The 21934-nt window shown below is 43.8% G+C and overlaps 1 protein-coding gene across 4 annotated transcripts in view; it reads left to right on the forward strand.

Annotated features, from left to right (window-relative positions):
- klhdc8a (kelch domain containing 8A) overlaps positions 1-21934 on the forward strand; it is a 46150-nt gene that overhangs the window by 7019 nt on the left and 17197 nt on the right. The window contains exons 2-4 of one of the 4 annotated variants that reach the window (XM_037784911.1): positions 558-621; positions 18203-18647; positions 20508-20718. In XM_037784911.1, coding sequence (XP_037640839.1) covers positions 18483-18647; positions 20508-20718 — 376 coding nt within the window. In that variant the 5' untranslated portion in view covers positions 558-621; positions 18203-18482. Of the gene's footprint in view, positions 1-557; positions 622-7859; positions 8360-14608; positions 14750-18202; positions 18735-20507; positions 20719-21934 lie in introns of those variants that run through there. The other 3 variants (XM_037784927.1, XM_037784919.1, XM_037784935.1) reach the window with 3 other exon arrangements.

Consider the following 21934-nt stretch of genomic DNA (forward strand, 5'->3'; position numbering starts at 1 on the left):
GGTCGGCGCGGGCGAGACGGGCCGGTGGTGCGCCCGACCCCGTGGAGCCAGGGTCCCACCTCAGCCGGCGTGCTGCCCCTCACTTTCATTGCGCCACGGGGTTTTGCTTGCACCCTCTGACTCGCGCGTGCCTTAGACTCCTTTGTCCGTGTTTCAAGACGGGTCGAATGGGTTGCAGACATCGCCACAGACCCCTGGCGCCTTTTGCACGGGCCGAGTCCCGCCCTTGGGGCACGACGCGGTTGGGGCGCACTGAGGACAGTCCACCTCGGTCGACAGTCGGTCGAGCCTTTCCAAGCCGACCAAGAGGTGGTCGCGGCGCACCGCCTCGTACGCGGGACTCCCCATTCTGCCCTGTGTCGCTCACACCCTCCAGCTGGCTGTTAACGAGGGTCTTTTGGCACAGAGAAGTACTCGTATCGGGACTCGGTATCTGCGAGTACCCAAATGTAAGTACTTGTACTTGTACTCGGTCTGAAAAAAAGTGGTATCGGTGCATCCCTAGCGATAATGCTCTGTGTTGTAGAGTTTATAGTGTCCTTCTCTTCACTTCACAGGTAACTGAATCGCAGCGCTGAGAAATCATCGAGGGGTTTCCTGTCTGGGATTCCAACCCTGAAGGTGCAGTAGTGTCATTGATTTTCTTTTAGTTGAGGAGCCTCACCTCATCACCTCCTCTTCCCACGCTTTCCTTTCCACTCCTCCCTCCTCACTCCTCACTTTTTACTTCCTGCTCTCATCTTTTTCTCGTTTCAACAAGCATTGATTACCTCCTTTCACACACGCTCATTTCAGTAAATTGCTATGCATAGTGTGCGGCGTTATGTTGAGTCGATGCGGTTCGATGGCGGCCTCGCTGTAACGTCAGCCCGCTCATTTTCTCATAAGACAAACAGGATTCAGCTCCTTCCTGTCAAAGTTAGGAGGAAGTTAAAACCTGATATAACGTATGTGTGTCAGCCCGGGCTGAAGGGATGACGGGCCATCCTCTTTCTGACAAGGTGAGTGACATTTTCAAATTTCGAACTGGCAGCGGTGCTGCAAAGTCGCAGTTTGATTGACGACTGGTGGAGCCTGCCTGCAGAATACACCATCCAGACCTCCTGCTGTCTTATGATCCACACACAGAGGAGGAAAACACACTATTTATGTTTCTATATTACCCGTTAACCCACCTGCTACCCCTGAACTAAGGCTACAGCCACACTAATATGTTTTCCATCCAGACAAGCGTCTTAGGGCCGTTTCAGAATTATCTCCGTCCACACTACCACGTCTGAAAACGCCTATCACACCACCATTCACGTACACTGGGCATGCACGTGCTGGTGTAAACAGGAAGCAGCGCTGGACACGGGAATTGATGTAAAGCACGGAAAAGGTTCACAAGATGGGGCGTGACGAATCAGAGAAGAACACGTCATGACCGATAAGACCTAATCAAGAAACGAACGTGAGTGTCTGCGTCATCGTTTTCAAATGTCTCCGTTTCTGTCCGTCCAGACTAAAACACAACCCCAGAGTTTTAAAAGTAAAACGGGGTCAGCAGCGTTTTCAAATGTCTCTGTTTTAGGGGCTCGAAAACGCCGGAGAAGTGTGGACGCTAGGTTTAAACGTAGCAAAAGTGTGGATGTAGCCTAAGGCTGTAATCGAAACTGCATACTACACTCACAGACCGGCTACAGAGAAGTGGCGAGTGAAAGAGCTGCCTCTAACGATGCAGAGAGATACCTGCTGACGCAACATGATCCTTTTTAATATGACTCTAATATCTGGAGGGAGATCAGTCCTCTGTTTTGTTGCAGTAACTGAAAAAGCAGTTTGAGTAAATGTTGTCGAGCAGTTTTATATTTCCCGTCTCCCCTCGTTTACGATCCTGTTTGTCTCACTTCATTTTTTGATAATAATGCAATAGTGGTAGTTTGTTTTTTTATCCAGCACTTTAAAAGGTTGTTTAAAGGCTAAAGCCTGGTCTAGCATACTGCATAATAAATCACTTTAACGGTTCCATACTGCATAATACTGAGGAGCACAGTGTGCTGCATGTACTGCATACTGCATTCGTCAGTAGTAGGCGGTTGTAAATACAGCAGAACTCTCTTATAGAAGTGACGGCGAGGAAAGAAATGCCCTCACTATCATGCACAAACGCTCTCACTCTGAAAGTCAACCATTCAAATCTTAAAAGGGTAAAGTACAGCAAACACACACTCACACTCACTCACACACACTCACACACACTCATAAAAGCGTGGTGCAGTGAAATAACCGTTAGGGAGTTCATTCCAATTCTGCTGACAGTAGATAGGTCTTACCGTTCTCTTTCTCTATCACATAGTAATTACTTATAAGGCCACAGGGATTATAATGTCCCTAACTCCCCTCTGTAATAGAGCTTGTGCTCCATATAACCCGTTAGCTTTGCTATCACCTCCCTCATTAAGCTGTCCCTCCCTCTCATTATTCTCCTCCATGTAATATCCTCCATCCATTAACTTAGCCCACTTCTTCCTCCCTCCTCTCCTCCATCCTCCTCTCCTCCATCCTCCTTCCTCCATCTTTCCTTTCCTCAACACTTCTTCCTCCATTGCTCTTTTTCTTCACTCGAGCCTTCACAGCTCTGCCACGCTGGATCAGCTCACTCTAATTTGACTCCTACACAGCAGTCAGTGAAAGGAAGCAGAACCACTATGCCCTGAATATACGAGTGCTTGAGTCCGGGAGGGTGGGGGGGATGCTGTGCTTCAGGGACACAGTGGAAAACCGAATATACATTGTCCTTATGTAACCAAGCATGTTCTTTGGTGCACAGGCACATCATGTCCATGCATACATCAAGAATTGTTTTCTCAGCTCTGCTAATGTTTGCTTTCTCCTAAGCGCCGGTATCTATTTCCGTCTCGTCTCCATGGCTCCTGGCGTAGCAGCAACATGCAAACTGCAGCTTCTCGACTGCTTCCACACTCTCACATTTCATCTCACGGAGATGTTTGTGCATCTAAGAGCAAATGGTGCTTGTGGTGTAGGGATGTGAGCGCTTACTCTGAGCTTTACCATCGGATGGCTGTGTGTCCAGTCTCTCCGGTCCAGCTTTTACTGCAGGGTCGCAGGCCGTGCACACCGGCTGTGACCGCTCCCTTCTCGGCACGGCAGTTACCTCATTAACATTATGGTTCCCTTATAGAATGGGTCAGCAACCTGCGGCTCTTTAGCCCCTCTCCAGTGGCTTTGACAACATCATTGCTGGAGGCCTAAAGTGTTTCTTACATTCTCCAATTGTAAAAAAATACGTAGCCTATAGAACGAATACAAATTGTCATCATTTCAATCAACTAAAATGTGCATCATACCCTATGTATGTCTACGGTCCGGTGCTTCATTCTCTAATTTTGCCAAACCTTAAGAGCTCAATAGGCGAGCTATGGATTCCAAATCCCCAAAAAGAAAACTCTTTGAGTAATCTAATAGTGCGTGGACAGATTCGACAACAAGAAAAGTAATATTGAAAGACATTTTCAGAACAAGCACTCTGCATTTGCTGAATAGCCAGCAGGAGCTTCCAGCCAAATCTCCTGAGATGTTTCTTCAATGTCCTGTCTCTCATTTGGACTGGGCTCCTCACTGCATTAGACGTAATAGGCTGTGTAACCTTCATTAGGAGGCTCAAATATCTTTTGCGGCTCCAGACAGAGTTCTTTCATATTTTGTTTTGGCCAAAAAATGTCTCTTTTGATGGTAAAGGTTTCTGACCTCTGCTTTATAGCATCGGGTTTAAATCTGAAGTATTGCCAAATAGGTGCTTTTGCTTTTCGCTTCGCATCATCTTCTCTGTCAACTCTCTCTCGTCCCGTGTGTGAAATATGATACCTGCTACTCTGAGCTGAGTCTCCATATGGAGCAGACTCTTTAACTTTCGGTTTGTAGCCTCCGACTATGTATTGATAACACGCCGCTGATACGCAAAAATTAACTAAATGGGTTTTATTTCTGTAAAAAAAAAGCAAAATGATGGTTGGGGGCGGTGGGTACGTAATGTAATCGGCGTGTGCCCGACCACCGTGTAACACCAGTAACACCGACTACCGTGACAAGCCCAGTGTGGTGTCTACACCGATCAGCCATAACATTATGACCACCTGCCTAATATTGAGTAGGTCCCCCTTTTGTCGCCAAAACAGCCCTGACCCGTCGAGGCATGGACTCGCACATTCCATGGTTGCTCGATTGAAGGCCGAGTCAACACCTCCAACTCGTTGCCATCTAAATGATGTAAACGAAAACGTGACTCATCAGACCGGACCACCTTCTTCCATCGCTCCGTGGTCCAGTTCTGATGCTCATTGGAGGCGCTTTTGGTCGGTGGACACGGGTCAGCACGGTGCATCCTGACCGGTCTGCGGCTACGAAACTGCTCCTCACTATGTGTTCTGACATCTTTCTATCGGAACCAGCATTTACTTTTCCAGCAGTTTGAGCTCCAGTAGCTCTTCTATTGGATCGGACACCACAGGCCAGCCTTCACTCACCACGTGCATTAATGAGCCTCGGGTCTGACCCGGTCGCCGGTTCACCGGTTTTCTTGAGAGAGAGCTGCAGTTGTGGAGATGCTCTGACCCGGTCGTCTAGCCGTCACTGTTTGGTCCTTGTCAAAGTCGCTCACATCCTTACGCTGGCTCATTTTTTCTGCTTCCAACACAAAGTTCAAAATGTTAACTTGCTGTCTAATATATCCCCCCCACCCTCTCACCCCCCCACTGCCAGGTGCCATTGTAACCAGATAATCAACGTTTTTCACTTCACCTGTCAGTGGTCTGAATGTTACGGCTGATCAGTGTATATACTGTATATTGTTTTTCAAAAGGTGGTTAACCTTTGACCTGAAGTCAGTGATCACCACGAGGCTGTCACCTCCCCCAGTAATATGATGAAAAGACAGTTCTGTGTATGAAAACAACAGGAGCTTTCTTTCTGTTTTCTCTAAACCTTTATGGAACACATACTGCTGGAGCCGACACAACAACAGATAGATGTTTCTCTAGCGGCGTCCTATAGGTGAATGTTCCTATATCGAACTATTAGAGCTGGACGATACACCGACATTATGTATCTCTCCATTCGTTCCATCAAGATACAAAAACACGTCATCCCTGCAGCTCTATTCTTTCCTCTTCAACATGACGGCACACTCGAGTTGCTACGGTGACAGTGTGCTCACTTTTACAGCATCTGTTTGCTAAACACATACACACACAAAAACACATAAGGACTGCCACACCGAGCTGGAAGAGGGGAGGAAGGGGAGAGAGAAACAGAGCGGGTTGTTTGCCGTTTAAAGGCAGATAAGACAAAACGCCAACTGTTCCACAACAGCCTCAGCCAACAATCAGCCACAACTTATTTAGTCTCAGCTCTCTCATTATAGCAACCTGGACCCCGGCGATGCCAGATTTAGCCCGCTAATTCACTTCATCAGTACCAATACAGACACGGGAACAGCTGGGCTGGAGCGTTTTTGCCATTTCAATCTTGTGTAAAATATGTAAATGACAGCGTTCAGAGTGAGGTGGCCACCAGAAGCAGCAGCAGCAGCAGCAGCAGCAGCAGCAGCAGCAGCATCAGCAGCAGCAGCAGCAGCAGCAGCAAAGCAGCAGCAGCAGCAGCAGAGCTCAGAGAAGCTCTAATGACGGCAGCAGGTCATTTTCCTGCTCCGGGTTGTGGAACCATTATTATGCTGCATTGTTCCTTCGAACCATAGAGTCTGCTGATGGTGATTTATTACAGATAGCACACTGTGTGTTTACTGTACGTGTGCACGCTAGAGATAGGATTAGCAGAGAGAGCAGCCATTGGCCCGTTTGCTCTCCGGAGGCCGAGGAAAGCCGTCTCTCCGAGGCTGGCCTATTGATCCAGAGGTCAGCTCAGTCTCAGAGGAGAGTCTTCTTCTCGGTTGAGCGACTCTTTGCAGCCCGCTAACCGTCAGACTTTAGCTCTCTGCCCCCGCTCTGTTAAGGCAGCACATTCACCCCTAATCCCGTCTGGGCCATTAGATGGGTTGGAGCCGGTGCAGCCAGGTAACCCAGAGCTTCGTCTAATCTCGGGGTTGACCGGCGGCGGGATGTCTGCAGCTGCTGCCAGAAACAAGGTGGTGATTCAGCTCGGCTGACGGGGAGCTGAGCTGTGGGTCTGTCAGCCGGAGAGGCTGAATGCGTTCACACTGGAATGTGCTGTATGTTCACACGGTGGAGAGCTTGGAGGTATTACAGCTAAGAGGCCGTGTAAATGTCATGTACAGTGCTGTGTTGGTCTGAAGGAAAGCAGAGAAAATGAGGCCGGTCCTGTCCAGTGAATCCCAAAGTTCTCCTTTACTTTGGATCCTTAGTGCTCAACTCACTTTGCTCTAGTGTTTCTGCTCACTTTCCAGACTTCACCTGTCACCTCACCTGAAACTGTGTAGGTAGCATCTCTTCAGATGAAGTTACAGCTTCTTTAGGTTTCTTTTAGGGCTGCAAAAGTTAACGTGATAATAACGCGTTAACGCAACATGTGATGTTTAGGTTGTAGCGGGCTCAGTTTTAAAGCTAGAGTGAAGATATTGGTATCATATGAAACTAAAAAACCTAATGAACTCATTGGTACCAACCATGTCATGGTGGCTTGTCGCAAAAAACTGGCATGGCCATTTTCAAAGGGGTCCCTTGACCTCAGACCGCAAGATATGTGAATGAAAATGGGTTCTATGAAGGGCTGTCAATCGATTAAAATAATTAATCGCACATTTTTTATCTGTTCAAAATGTAACTGAAAGGGAGATTTGTCAAGGATTTAATACCCTTATCAACATGGGAGTGGGCAAACATGCTGCTTTATGCAAATGTATGTATATATTTATTATTGGATATCAATTAACAACACAAAACAATGACAGATATTGATCCAGAAACCCTCACAGGTACTGCATTTAGCATAAAACAATATGCTCCAATCATAACATGGCAAACTGCAGCCCAACAGGCAACAACAGCTGTCAGTGTGTCAGTGTGCTGACTTGACTATGACTTGCCCCAAACTCATTGCCTCATTCGCGCCAAGCTAGTATTGGATGGTTGGTACCGATTGATTTGTTAGGCTACAACTTAAAAATTGCAAGTTGCTCTAAAGAAACCGAGACCAGGCTGTCAGTTGAATGATGTGGGATACGTGTCATTGCTGACTTCATCAGGCTGCCAAAGCGATGGCTTTTTGTAAATTCCAACACAGTCCGTTACCTTTTGTTCCTCACGGCTTCATTCAGTCATGAACAGAGAGAGACGATGCTCTCGCTGTGTTTGACCTTGTGAGCGTGAGACGGAGCAGAAAGAGAGAACACTGTTGGGGAAAAAGTAATTATATGAAGGAACCAGACTGTTGTCTGTTCTCTCACTGATAGATGTGAAGCATTTTCCTTTTGAAGCCTTAATTCATGACAATCATTTTCTCAGTGATAATATATAACAATAATAATTAGGGCTGTCAAAGTTAACGCGATAATTACGCGTTGGCGCAACCTCGATTGTTCTTGAGTTTGCCATGTTATGATTTGAGCATATTGTTTTATGCTAAATGCAGTACCTGTGAGGGTTTCTGGATCAATATCTGTCATTGTTTTGTGTTGTTAATTGATTTCCAATAATAAATATATACATATATTTGCATAAAGCAGCATATTTGCCCACTCCCATGTTGATAAGAGGATTAAATACTTGACAAATCTCCCTTTAAGGTACATTTTGAACAGATAAAAAATGTGCGATTACTTCACAATCATGCGATTAATCGCGATTAAATATTTTAAACGATTGACAGCCCTAATAATAATACATTTTCTTTTAAATTTCATCACTTAGTAGCTTTTATTTAATGAATTCTGCTGCTGACGGCATTCGATTCAGACTTGTGCTGTGTTGAAAGTGATGCAGGAATGCTACTGTTCAAATTGCTGTCGTGACTTTTACGCAAAAGTGACGCGGACGGACGTAAAGACATACAAATGGCTTTAATCCATTCATACTGACTGCAGTGATAAACAAGAACTGCTGTGTCTTCACCTTCCTGTGTCTATCTATCTCTACTTTGAGAAGATTCTTCCTCCCTCCTAAAGTTAATGGATCTGTATCCATCGCAGGTTGTCACCATGAAGTAGCCGGCCTGTGCTGAACTTAACCAGATCGTGTTTGCTTAAGCCAAAACAGTTCTAGTCCTGATAGTATCAGACTCAGGGAGGAGGAGGAGGAGGAGGAGCTGCTGTTGGAGCTCCGGGGGATGAACTCAGCATTGTTAGAATCAGGCCAGTGAGAAAAGCTGTTTGTCTGATAAAGCTCGGGTAACTTCTTCTGCATTTTTATACACACACATCCACACAAGTGCACACACACACACACACACACACACCTGCAAGCATGCACTAACAAATTTTTGGCAACTTTGGCGGTTAACTGAGGTCAGCTACAGACTGCAGCACAGATGCTCTATTTGAAGACTGCAGACTAATTAAACACAAGTCAATAAATGATCCCTCGGTGAACAGCCTGCCTGAGAGAGAGTACAGAGGAGGCCTGAAGCAGGCGGCTACCTCCGCTTCTGAGGAGTGAAGCCAATGATGAAGAGCCTTAAACTTTCATTCTGTCTACCAGCCAGCAGGGGGCGACTCCAGAAGTCTGATTGTATAGAAGTCTATGAGAACATGAGCCTACTTCTCTCTTGATTTATGACCTCAGTAAACATTGTAAACATGAGTTTATGGTCTCAATCTCTAGTTTCAAGTCTTCTTCAATACAGCATGATGTTCATTTAGTAAATTATGGTCCCATTTAGAGTCAGATAGACCATAAAGCAGGGGATGCTTTAGGGCGGGGCTACGTTGTGATTGACAGGTCGCTACCACGGCGTTGTCCGGTCTGGGAGTTGTCCGTGTTTTTGTTTTACAACTTTAACCCTTTCACAGTGTGTTTTTACTTCATCGAAATTGGTTATAACCTTTTTGGTAGCCTGAAAATATGTCTTATTCAGCGTTCGTCCTCTAATGTCACTTCTGTTTGCAAAAATTCGAATTCGAGATTTCAAAACGGCAATCCACAAACCAACGGGTGACGTCACGGTGACTACTATTCTGAACCCCTCGGGATTACAAACATGCAGAAAATGCTTCTTGTTAAATAACAAATAACAGTACAAGCAACAATACTATAGAATAACAGAATCCTTAAAAATGAATGCCTTTAATTAAACCGAAAGACGCGTGTTACAGCGCTATGCCATCCACCTCAGCTGAGAACGGAGAAATGTCTGGCCGAGTCCTTCCCGAGTCATGTCATGAAGACGAGCTGAGCCAGAGCCAGAGCCACCGTTGCTTGTGTCGAGCATTCTACCATGTAACCCCACGGGGTTGCATAAATGCTTAAAGACTTATTTATAATGAAAGGTTTTCCTATTATTTTTTAACCATCTATTGATTTGCTCTGTATGTAGTTCTTTATGTAAAGAATAGGGTGCAGTGTAGTCATTTATTAATGTAAGTTTATCCCTCTTTGTCATTGATGGATTGTGTTTTATGCGTTTGTTGTAAAGTAACGTGAGTTTTGATAAGTGCTATATAATTAAACTTTATTATAATTATTATAATGAGGCGTGGTGCAAAAACGCTGCTGCTGCTCTGTATATTGTGCATATATATATATACAGAGAACCTGATATGGAGAGGGCAGAGAAGAGTGCCGGCAGCTTGTGAGAAGTGCCGGTGCACAAGAGAAAGTCACGATACGATGAAGAGTAAAATGTAGAAGTGCCGGTGCTGCATCCCGGTGGGTACCGGCCCACTTCCAGCTCTGCTTTAGGGGGAGAGGGACTGCAAATGTGACTTTGTCGCTCGCACACAAACACAGAGGGATGAGGAGAGGAGAAGCTGAGCGCAGACAGAGGCGTCCACGCGAGGTGTAACATCAGCACTCCTGGACTCGTCATGACACATTTTGTTAGAAAAAAACATGTGTGGGGGAAAATGTCTGAGCGTGTGACGGAGGAAATGTGCTGCTGTGATGACATGAGGCGGTGCTGCCTAATAACCGAGAGGTTAAGGCGGGTCCACTCCCGCTGCAGGTTGAGTCCTCCCTCGCCCTCCACCTCACCCCGGCCGAAGTAGACCAGAACAAAGCATACCAGGCGTTTTATCTGACCTCTAAATAATGAAAATAGGTTACTGCACTAAAAATAACTGCCGTGGGTTATTGAAGCGTTTTCCCCAAATCACAGCCCAACCTGTAAGACGGACTTGAAAGGAGGATGAAAGGAGGATGAAAGGAGACGGAGGGAAAGAGGTTGTTTGTGGTGGTCAAAGCTGTAGCCAGGATTATGGTCCTCTTCATCATTTCAAACCTCAGTGAATCGTTGACACCGTGATGTCCGTGAATTCACTTCTTTTTGTGCCCGTTTGCATGATTTTTTCATTTTGCAGATTATCCTGTAAAAACAAGCTGAAACAAACATGTGAATGCAGATCAGGCACCGGAGCAGTGCAATGTTGGCACTTGTTTTGGCATCAGATGCACAGACCAGGGTCTGAAATTCACCTTTTGTTCACTGCCTGCCTCTGTGGCAGGTTAGTGTTTAGTATTTCTTTTATTTGCCACTTTTGAAATCTCTGCGTTAAAGGGAGGAATAACATTTAAGATGTTTGATATACTTTACATAACAAAACATTATATGCATGGTAAATTACAGTGGGAGCCCTATGTTTTATGGGACGGAGGAAGCGTATTGTACACAGTACTGCACTTTGTTATTGTCATCTATGGTGGTTGTTTGCATAAAAGTGGTGCCTTCAAATGGGGTCGTATTTCCCGTGTTTACGAGTTGGGCAAAGATATCCGGACTTTTTAGTCTCCAAAATGCAGGATCCTTTATTTCCCACAAAGCAACTCAATAGCATCTTTTATTAGACCCCTTCTGCCTGCATGTCTCTCAATCTCTACACCCCCCCCACGCAGGCGTTCTGTTATATACTTGTAGTCTCAAGGCCCATGCCAACATCAACAGTTTTTTTTATTGCAAAAAATGGGTCGATCACACCTCCGTGCACTGAGTGCCTGCCAGTGATTTTGCTTCCTCACAGTTTGAGGGAAATGATCCGCATTGAACTGTAGACTCATCTTGTTTTACCATTCCAATGTATGGGACTGCCTTTCCAGCTTGTTGGCATGTTGTAACTCTCTGCATTGGTTGCTGTGGTAACGACCTAGATGTGTGTATGTACGCAAACTGGTGGTGTGATTTATCAACGTAGAGCGAAGACAACAAGCTGCCATCTAGATGGAAATGTGTCCTCTCAGTCTACGTCACTGAAACAGACAGACAGCATCAGCATACAGTTTTTGCAATACCATAATTTACTAAATGAACATCATGCTGTATTGAAGAAGACTTGAAACTAGTGATTGAGACCATAAACTCATGTTTACAATGTTTACTGAGGTAATAAATCAAATTTTCTCAGAGACTTCTATACAATCAGACTTCTTTTTGCAACCAGAGGAGTCGCCTCCTGCTGGCTGTTAAAAAGAATGCAGGTTTAAGACACTTCAGCATTGGCTTCACTTTTCAAAACCAGATGTTGCCACTTGGCGTGCGTGAAGAAGGAGGCACACCCAGCGCACAGCGTGCTAAAGGATTACTTCGGTGTTTTATGTATTCCCATGGTTTTGTGTCGAAGTGACTAATAGGGACAACAATTTCAGTCCAGTTTTGAGGGAGAGCGCTGCAGCCAGCAGCTGCTAAACGAGCTGTAATGTAATCATTTGGGGCAACCTGGTACCGGCAGTTTACGTCCACAAAACAGAGAAGCATCGCTCCGAAGTCTTGTGTCGCATCCACATTGTTGAAATCATCTTAATATTCACCTATGACATTGAAGATCTTTTATATAACACTAAGCTACGCTTTCTGTACACCAACATGAGAAATTCTGACTACACCGGCACTCCTCTCTCCAACTCTCACTCATGTTTCCGCCATTGTCTCTTACGGCAACAAGTCAGATGACACTATGACAAACGGAAAGCGAAAGATAAGAAAAACGTTTAAATTCTCTGTTGGGTCCTTTCCATGATGTTACCAGACACTTATAATAACAACCTGAGCCTGTAATGGCAAAAACAAGCACTTTTAGTGGACGTAAAATGATGGTACCAGGTTGCCCCAATTGATTACATTACAGCTCGTTTAGCGGTTGCCAACTACAGCGTTCTCCCTCAATACTGGACCAATTTCAAAAATTGTTGTCCCTATTAGTCACTTAGACACAAAAACATGGGTCCAGGTTGAAAAATACCGAAGTTATCCTGTAACTTGCAGCTATTCTTGCTAGCCAATTTCCTTACCTACTTGCTAATAACTTATTTGAAGAGTTGAGTGATGTGCTAACTCCAGTTAATGCATCACAAAACTAGACTTGGCTCTGATGGTTCCCATTGCTAAACAATGACTTAAAGGTCCCATATTATAAAAAGTGAGATTTTCAGGTCTTTTACATTATAAAACAGGTTTAAGTGATATATAAATACTGTTAAACTATCAAAACACTCAATATACGGAGAAATACACACAGACCGTATTCAGAAATTGTGCGTTTGAAACAAGCTGTCAGGATTTCTGTCCATTTGTGATGTCACAAATAAACAATATTTAAACCATTACACTGTTTTAAACATAAACATTCTAAATGTGTCCCAGTTTATTTCCTGTTGCAGTGTATGTAAATAACATCAGCTGACAGGAAGTAAACATGGACCCAAGCTGTTGCCTAGCAACGCAATTCCGTTGCAATGCACTAAAACGGAGCGTTTCAGACAGAGGGTGAATACAGGTATATTCAGGCAGACAAGATGAGGAAAATAAAGTGTTTTTTAACATTACAGAATGTAAACATGTTCTAGTAGAAACACAAAATACAAGTATGAACCTGAAGATGAGCACGATATGGGACCTTTAAATCAATCCAGTCAGGCCAGTTTGTAGCATTTGAAATGGAGAACTTCTCAGCAGGTTTACCTTTTTAATTCAATACATTTTAACCAAAGAACTTTTATTTTGAAAATGTTATTCCTGATACATCTGAAAACAACATCATAAAAAAGGAATAATATCTGATTCCCTAATGTGAGTCTTTCCTGGGGAAGTGTAATGCTGGTTTCTTGCTTCCAGGTCGGATTAATAAAAAGGATTAACTCACATGCAGTGCAGTTGGATCCAGTTTAGTCATCTCAAATATTCCAATTTGTTGTATCAAATGTTATTACTGGCTGGATTTGTGCCTTGGCTTCAGGTTAGCTTCTGCAATCTCACTATTTGCATATTGATGTGTGTGAAGTCCACGAGCAGCAACAACCACATGTTCAGATGTTCCTCCCACACTACAACCTGTTTACCATAACCAACGCTTATTGTCATTCAAACTCTGGATGGAAGGTTGATAAGACGCTAATCAATGATAATGACACGGAATTAACATGCACTTCATTATGCTTCGTTTAATGAAAGAAGCTTTCTGTGGCTTTACATCTAGAGACGGTCTCCGCGCGGAGGGAGAGTAACTATGCAACCTAATTAAAAGTTTCAAGTTGGAGGCATGCTGATTGTAAATGACTTGAGATGATGCTGGTGGGCTTACTGTTGATCTCAAGCTGTTCAAGCAGTTAATTAAAAAAAAACAAAAAGAAAAAAAACGACGTGGCGAACCAAATCGGTTACAGATTGCAATTAATGCACTCTGTGAGCCGGGGCGGGAGGGAACCACCCTGCCTCGTTAGCGAGCGCGCGCGCGCCCGCCACGGTCAGCCTATCGGAAACGCTTGTTTGTTTTTCATCCTTTTTTTCATGAGCCGTTATTAATGGCAAACCAAGCGATGAGCAATCACAAGGAATGAAAAAAAAACAAAAGCTGCGCCTCTTGGGAAAAGCCTAACTGTTGCTATGGCAACCGACTGAAAGGGGGGGGGGTTTATTTTGAAGGACAGTCCTCTCTTTATATTCACCCTCCGTCCTTTATCCCTCCATCTGTGAGATGATCAAAGGTATGACAGGTAGATAAAGCGTGGCAGTAAAACGGAGGCAGAGACGGGGAGGAAACCAGAGAAGGAGGTTTGGAAGGCGGGCGGGGGGGTATGAGTTAAAAAGAGATGTGAAGCTTTAAAGGATAAACTGCTGAGAGACTGTGTTAAATCACAGCTAGGTAACTTCACTTAAATCTCCTCCCTGTGACCTCCTGGAAACACACCTGACTTTGGCAGTAATGAGTGGCGTAATTCCTCCCCGTGTGACACACCAGGTCGGGATGCAGGGTGCATTTCAGGTGAGGTAGTCTGTGATGTAGCCAGAAATTTGGTTTTGCAGTGCACCGTGGGTTTTATTCTGGATGCTTCCTCCCACGTCAGTGACAGACTTCCTCCCCCCCGTCCCTCTCTGGAAACCGTACGTAGGCGGGAGAAGTGGGCTACACGCAGGAAACAGAAAGCTCCTGAGGGATGACACAGGAAAAAAAACAAACACAGCGGCGGCGCCCCGACATCGCAACGACGAGGAGAGGAAACTTAAAAAAGATGAGAGACGGCGTGTCAGTACGGTTCCACTAGACTACAGCTGCTACTCATCTGAGCGAGGAAGAGGAGGCTGTTTTGATTCTCAGTTACACTCGGGCAAAGTGATGTAGTGTTAAAGGGAGAAGGTGGGTAAAGTGTAACTTATAGTCGGTGATTAGTACGACACTGCAAAAGTCTTTTATGACTTAAAACTGTTCATTTAATGTTTGACAAGACAATCCAGTATGTTCACTAAGCAGTTAGTGTTGTTCTTTTAATTAGAAGAGGAGACCTTGTAGCAGCTCCAAGGATGGATGCTTCATTATAATGAGACGCACGTCTGCTTAAAGGGTAACTTAGGTATTTTTCAACCTGGACCCTATTTTCCCACGTTTTTGTGTCTAAGACCCCCGTTACACCTGGCATTAAAATATGTCTCGTATCTAGATTGTATCTAGATGTGAATTAACCTGATTACCTTTAAACCTGGTATTAATATGTGTCTCCAGATCGCTTTGTCTGAAACGTCTGAGAGGAAGCCTCCGGAGGCTGCATATACACGGGCTTGCAGCCAGGCACTGCCGGAGTGGCGGTGCGTAGTATGCGCGGACACATCAGCCTCAAAACGCCGCCGTTTAGGGGGAGAGAGCCCGCAATCGTGACTTTGTATGTCACTATGTCACACAGAGGGACGAGGAGAGAGGACCATCTCTCAGTGGGTAGAGCGGGTCGTCCTTGAACCTCAAAGGTTGGCGCTTCGATCTCTGGCTCCTACCGTCTGCATGTCGAAGTGTCCTTGAGCGAGACGAGTTGCTCCCCGCGGGGCGTTTTACATCAGCCCACTGCTCCTAAAGATGGGTAAAATGCAGTGGTCAGATTTCATGTATGTATACGACAAATCTAATCAAGTTTTTTTAAGTTTAAGAGGAGTGCAGAGAGCGCGCTGCACACCCGTATCCAGCCGGAGAGCAGACGGTCCCCGAGGGCAAATTATCATGGGAGTACATAAAAAAAAATAAAAAATTAAATTCAACTAATGTTAGTCTAAAGTAGTTTTAAAATGTTTTTCAGATGGATTATTATAAGAAGATTATTTAAACAGCGTTTGTAGAGGATTGATTAGTGTCTCAAGCTAAGTAACGTATCGTTACAGGCCTAATCACAATCTGTCCTCGATGCATTTTGGGTGCATTTACACCTTTGCTTTCATGTGGTCCAGCACGATCAGATTGCAATCCGATCACCCAAAACACATTTTAATGCCAGGTTTAAAGGGGGTCTTTTTTAAAATCTGTCCAGTATTAAAGCCAGAGCCCTGCAGCCTGCAATGTAATCACTCTGAGGAAGTCCTCACGGTCAACGTACGTCCACTAAAAGTTCTTGTTTTGTACACTGACAGTTTCAGATTGTTATTATAAGTGTCTGACAACATTATGGAAAGAACCCTACAGAGAAATAAAAGCTTTTTTCTTTACCTTTCACTTGATCCGGTTTGTTTGTTAATGTGTCTAACCAAGTCTCGCTCAAGGAGAAGTCTGGTTGTGAAATCTCACGAGAGGTGACTTGTTGCCGGAAGACAGCGGTGGAGACATGAGTGAGAGTCGGAGAGAGAGGAGTGTCGGCGTTGTCAGAGTTTGTTGTGTTGGAGTACAGAAAGAGTAGATTAGTGTTATCTAAAAGATTTTCCATATCGTGGTTGAATATTTATCTGATTTTGACGATGTGGATGAGCTCTTTGAATTCAATGTCACCTCTCTCTGTTGCTTGTCATCGAGGTTCATGGTAATTGTATCATTGTTTGTGTTTTAGGGAATTTCAAACTATTTTAGGCTAGAAATGGTGTGATATGTAGCGTTGGTCCATTGGTCCTCTTTGCACTTTGCATGTATAATCTTAATCAGCAAAGCAACCAGTAACTGGAGCTGTCAGATATGGCTGCAGCTAACGATTGATTTCATTATCGAATCATCTTCCAAGTATTTTATTGATTAATTTATCAATCATTTAGTCTATAAAATGTCAGAAAATAATGAAGAATGCACATTTTCCTCAGAGTCCAAGGTAACGTCTTTAAAATGCTTGTTTTCTCCAACAAATAGTCCAAAAATAATCAATTTACTAAAACAGAACGAGGAAATCGTCACATTGGAGAACCCGGAACTACTAAAAATTAATCGATTGATGATCAACATATTTGCCAATTCATTTTCTTTTGATCGACTTATCAATAGATTGATTAATCATTGTAGCAATGCCGTCAGATAATTGTGGTAATTTTAGAAGTAGAATATTTCCCTGTGAAATGTAGTTAAACCTGCAGGGCTGGACTTTTGTCTCCCCCTTCTAGCAGTGAGAGTAATTACACAAACGCCAATGTTTCACTTTGACTCTGCACTGATCCACTCTGAGTACAAATCCCTTCTCCTTCAGTTTATGATTTTATAAATGTCACTATTTTTGTGGACTTTATTTAGCATATTCTGTATGTTCTCTTCGGCCCAGATGTCAAGCAAACATCGGACTTCTGCAGAAGTCCAGCTCAGTCCTCTCATGTTAACTTGTTGTTTACTGGTGTCCATCTCAACAAATGCCCAGATAGGCAGCCTGTGCTTTGGCTCGCATGGAAACAGTCCAAGACCAACTCTCGAAAGCGGTCTCGGACCGGTTGTTTTGGTCCACACCAGAGTACGATTACTGCGTTCAAAACCACCCAAACGAACCGCACCAGAGTTCGATTAAAACGGACTAAATGTTGACTTGTAATAGCACCCTTATTGATTGTTGTTGGGATGTTATGAGAATTTCAACATCACTAAAAATGTTTTTGAAGAAGACTACCAACCTTTAAGTACCTCAAAAGTACCTCATACTTGAGGAAATGTACATAGTAGTGTAATGGAAGGTAACGTAATAATACTTTGTTACATTACATTACACATTGTTGTTAATCCATCTGAAAAACTGGATCTTGCTCTTTATATTTAAAAAGTTGTGACCTATTTTTTTTTTCAAGTGTGATGTAGCCTCCATTTTAAGGTGGTGTACATGTTAAGAGGAATAATAAGGGCACACTCACATGTGCGAACTGCATTTCCAATGCAAAGATGCAAATCTGCTTTGCAACCGGATGCGTTTGTGTGACTGCCCCATAAACTTTATAAATCTCAAAAACGATTTTTTATTAACAGCATTCACTTGTACTTTTACTTTCAATAATTATGTACATTTAAAATTAGAAAATTTCTTTTGATAAAAGTACATTAAATATCAAACATTTTACGATTTTTACTCAAGTAATATTCTAATAGGTGACTTTAACGTCTACTAAAGTCATTTTCTGGTTAGATATCTGTACTTTTACTTAAGAGTGGCTTTCAGGTACTTCATCCATCCCTGGCACTCAGTAACTTTGCTGACCAAAGTACTTTAAAACATCAGAATCTTTGCTTTAGATGTTCCTGAGTGTTAACATCTCGTAAATGTCCACTCTGCATACACTGTTCTTCGCTGAAGCTTTTAACAATGTGTTCACTTTTTCTTGCTCCGCTCTGCATATTTCTCTGCTGAAATCCATTTTCCCTTAATATCTCCTCCTCCAGGGCCCGGCGTGAGGCGGCGGAGCGTCCCCAGGAGAGGAGAGTTCAGACTGGCCTTTAACTGATCCGACACTCCTACGGCTCACCTTCGCTTCACCTTACCAATTAAGAACCTCCCCTCACCCCTGGGGGCCCTGATTCCAGTCTCTCCCAGCTCTCCCCCACATCACCATCTCCTCACCTCTCCCCCCCCTGATCAATCCACCCCCAAACCTCCCCTGACTCTGGCCTCCTCCCTCCTCCCTCCCTGCCTCGGTGAGTCTCCCCCCGGGTCGCCGAGGCCATGGCGGTTCCTTCAGCCCACGAGTTTCACTGGCAGAGCCTGGCACGACTGCCAACCGGCCGTGTCTACCACACTCTGTCTGAGGTGGGGGGGCAGATGTACATGCTGGGGGGCTGCGACGCTGCAGGGAGGCCCTGCCCGGCCCTGGAGCTCTACTCCCCCGAGGTACCAAACTAATGCAACATGGACGCTGTATCTGATGGTTCATTTCAAGTACAAAGTCACTAGAGACGTCAGAGCAACAATCATTTGGTAAAATATTTAACTATAAAGTGTGGAATCTCTGTCTGTGTGTCCATCGCATATCTCGAGAACCGCTCACCCGATCTACTTCACATTTGTCAGGTTTATTGCTCAGGACCCAAGGAAGTGCAGTGTCAAAATTGGTGCAATTTGGCCAGATGGTGGCGCTATAACAATAAACTTTACATCTTGGTCTGTAACTTATATACCGTAACTCTCAGATATATCTATAGATCTATATAAGGCGCGCCCATTTGCGTCCAGTTTGATTTTCCACCATTTTGAATTGTGTCTAAATCTGTTGTTTTTTTGCTACTCCTCCTAAACATTTAAATATACATAACCTTTATTTAACTAGGAAGTCACATTGAGATTAAAACCTCTTTTACAAGCGAGACCTAGCCAAGACAACGTCAAATAGCAGCATCCCACACATAACAAGACAACATTGAGTCACGACAGCAACAATAGGTACGACAAAATACATTACATCATCATACAGTGTATTAACAGGGCAGCATGTTGGTCATGTTGTTTGCTATTTAACTGAAACAACTGCAGCTCCCAGCTCCCAGTTAAAATCATTTAAAGAGATGGTAAATGGTAAATGGATTTGCATTTATACAGCGCATTTCTAGTCTAGTCTAGTAGAGATAAGGGTCTCAAGTTTAAGCTTGGCCTGCAGATCATTCCAGGACCAGGACCGTAGTGGATCAGGCTGGTTTTGCCAGCTTCTGTACTGAAAGAAGGAACTTAAAACTGAAACAATTTATGTGACCTTAGATTATAACTGTTTTGGAGAATTACAAACTTCCGGCTTAAGTAAGTAGGAAGTTTGCCAGAGATGATCTTATGGACAAATCGTCACCAAATTTGGTACAGAACATCTCTGGACTAAGCTGGAAAAAGTTGCTTTCTTAGTTTGTTGATGTTTCATACAGTGTTGCTATAGCTGGCCCTCAAATTTAGCTCAAATGTTGTGGACAGGACTAATATCACAAAAAAATGTCACATCTCCTGAATGCTTTGTGCTATTGGAACGAAATTTGGTGGACATGTGTAGATATGATGTCTGAGGGGCCATGACAAATTTGGTGCCATTTAGCCAATAGGTGGCGTTGTAGCAGCATCATCTATCTATAAAGGAAGGAATGTCTGTGTATGTATGTATGACTGTTCTTCGCATATCTCAAGAACCGTTCATCCAATCAACTTCATACTTGGCGGGTACAAGCTGTCATACCGTAGTTCTCAACAACACTGCAAGCAGAACTTCTGGGGTCCAAGCAATCAGCCCATTCCGGACGGGCACTGCACTAGTTACTGTAAAATTGCCAAAGAAAAAAGCAAGGGAAAAAAAGCAACAATCTATATTTTTTCATAGTGATAAAAATCACAACAACAAAAAACACACATTCACAGATACGCTCAAATGTGACGGATGAAATGTTACATTTCCCCAATGTACTGAAAAATAAAGATGCAATATAAATATAATAAATATAATGTTCCTGGCAGATCAACAGCAAAGTACTCTCTGTACAGTAGCTGCATTTCAATTTCCACTCTGCAGATTTACCATTGCACACACTGCACATTTAAGCCCCCTGAAGACAGTCTCACAAATCAGTTGATTTAAATTGGAAATAAACTATCCCTATATATATATATAAAACACTGAGGAGGTTCACCAAATAAGAAAAGAAAAACTAAAAACTAGGACAAAAAGTTCAACCTAACACTTAGAAAACTCAGCTGCTGGTCTCTGGTCTGTGTTTGCAGGGGGACCGGTGGATGACCTTGCCTCCCATGCCCACCCCTCGTGCCGGGGCAGCTGTGGCGGTGCTGGGAAAACAAATCCTGGTGGTGGGAGGAGTGGGAGAGGACCAGAGCCCCCTGAAGGTGGTGGAGATGTACAACACAGAGGAAGGGAGGTGGAGGAAGAGGAGTGCTCTGCGGGAGGCCTTGATGGGTTTATCGATCACTGTCAAAGGTACGGATTATAATAAAGCAGCCCAAACCCAGGGTTTATAAATTGTGTCCTAATTAATAATAATAATGAACTTGTATAACACTTTTCCAAACATAGTTACAAAGTGCAATAGTGCAAACATCAAGATAAAAACAATACAGAAAAAAAACATAGGCCAAAATAAAATATTGAACATAAGACTGAATAAACACAGTGTACAAAAAGTCAGCAATAATGAAATTAAAACAAGGGATTGCTATTAAAAGGCCTTCCTGTAAAAGTAGGTTTTGAGGCATGATTTAAAAGAAGAAACAGAGTTTACTAGCCTGAGTTCCTCTGGTAGGGAGTTCCACAGCTGTGGGGCTCTAACGGAGAACGGCCGGTCTCCCTTTGTAACGAGGCGGGTTGCGGTAACACCGAGGAGGTTCCTACCTGAGGAGCAGCAGGCAGCGGCTGGGCTCGTAGGGCTCGAGTAACTCTAAAAGGTAGTTTAAGGGCAAGGCCGTGTAGGGCTTTAAAAGTCATTAGTAAAATTTTAAAATCAATTCGATACCTGACTGGTAGCCAGTGAAGTGCTGCAAGGATGGGTGTGATACGGTCTTGACTCTTTGAGTTTGTTAATAGTCTGGCTGCCGCATTCTGAACAAGTTGGAGACGGGATACAGCTTTTTGGCTGAGTCCCGAATAAAGGGAATTACAGTAGTCCAATCGGGATGAGATGAATGCATGGATGACTTTTTCTAGGTCAGTTTGAGAAAGGAATTTTTTGACTTTTTAGATGTTCCTTAGTCAAAGAAAGTATGATTGAATTACTTTGGTTATCTGTGCATCAAAGCAGAGCTCGGAGTCATCGACCACACCCAAGTTGCGGGCGGACTGCGTGACGTTAGACGACAGGTTGCCAATATTCTTTACTAACTCATTAGTCCGGTTTGAAGGACTTTGATTTAGAGTCGTTGAGCTGAAGGACATTTTGTGACATCCAGCATTTAATGTCTGAGAGACAGTCCATTATATGAGAAAGTTTGTCTGTGTTGCATAAAGTTGTGTGTCGTCTGCGTAACAGCGGAAACTAATATTGTATCTGCGGATTATCTGACCCGGGGGAAGCATATAAATAGAAAATAATAAAGGACCAACAATTGACCCTTGGGGGACACCACATGAGAGGGGGGCTGGGGATGTGGAGAATTCATCCAATACAACTGAGAAATGTCTGTCAGTGAGATACGAGTGA

The sequence above is a fragment of the Sebastes umbrosus genome, chromosome 1, assembly GCF_015220745.1.
Source record: "Sebastes umbrosus isolate fSebUmb1 chromosome 1, fSebUmb1.pri, whole genome shotgun sequence".
NCBI lineage: Eukaryota > Metazoa > Chordata > Actinopteri > Perciformes > Sebastidae > Sebastes > Sebastes umbrosus.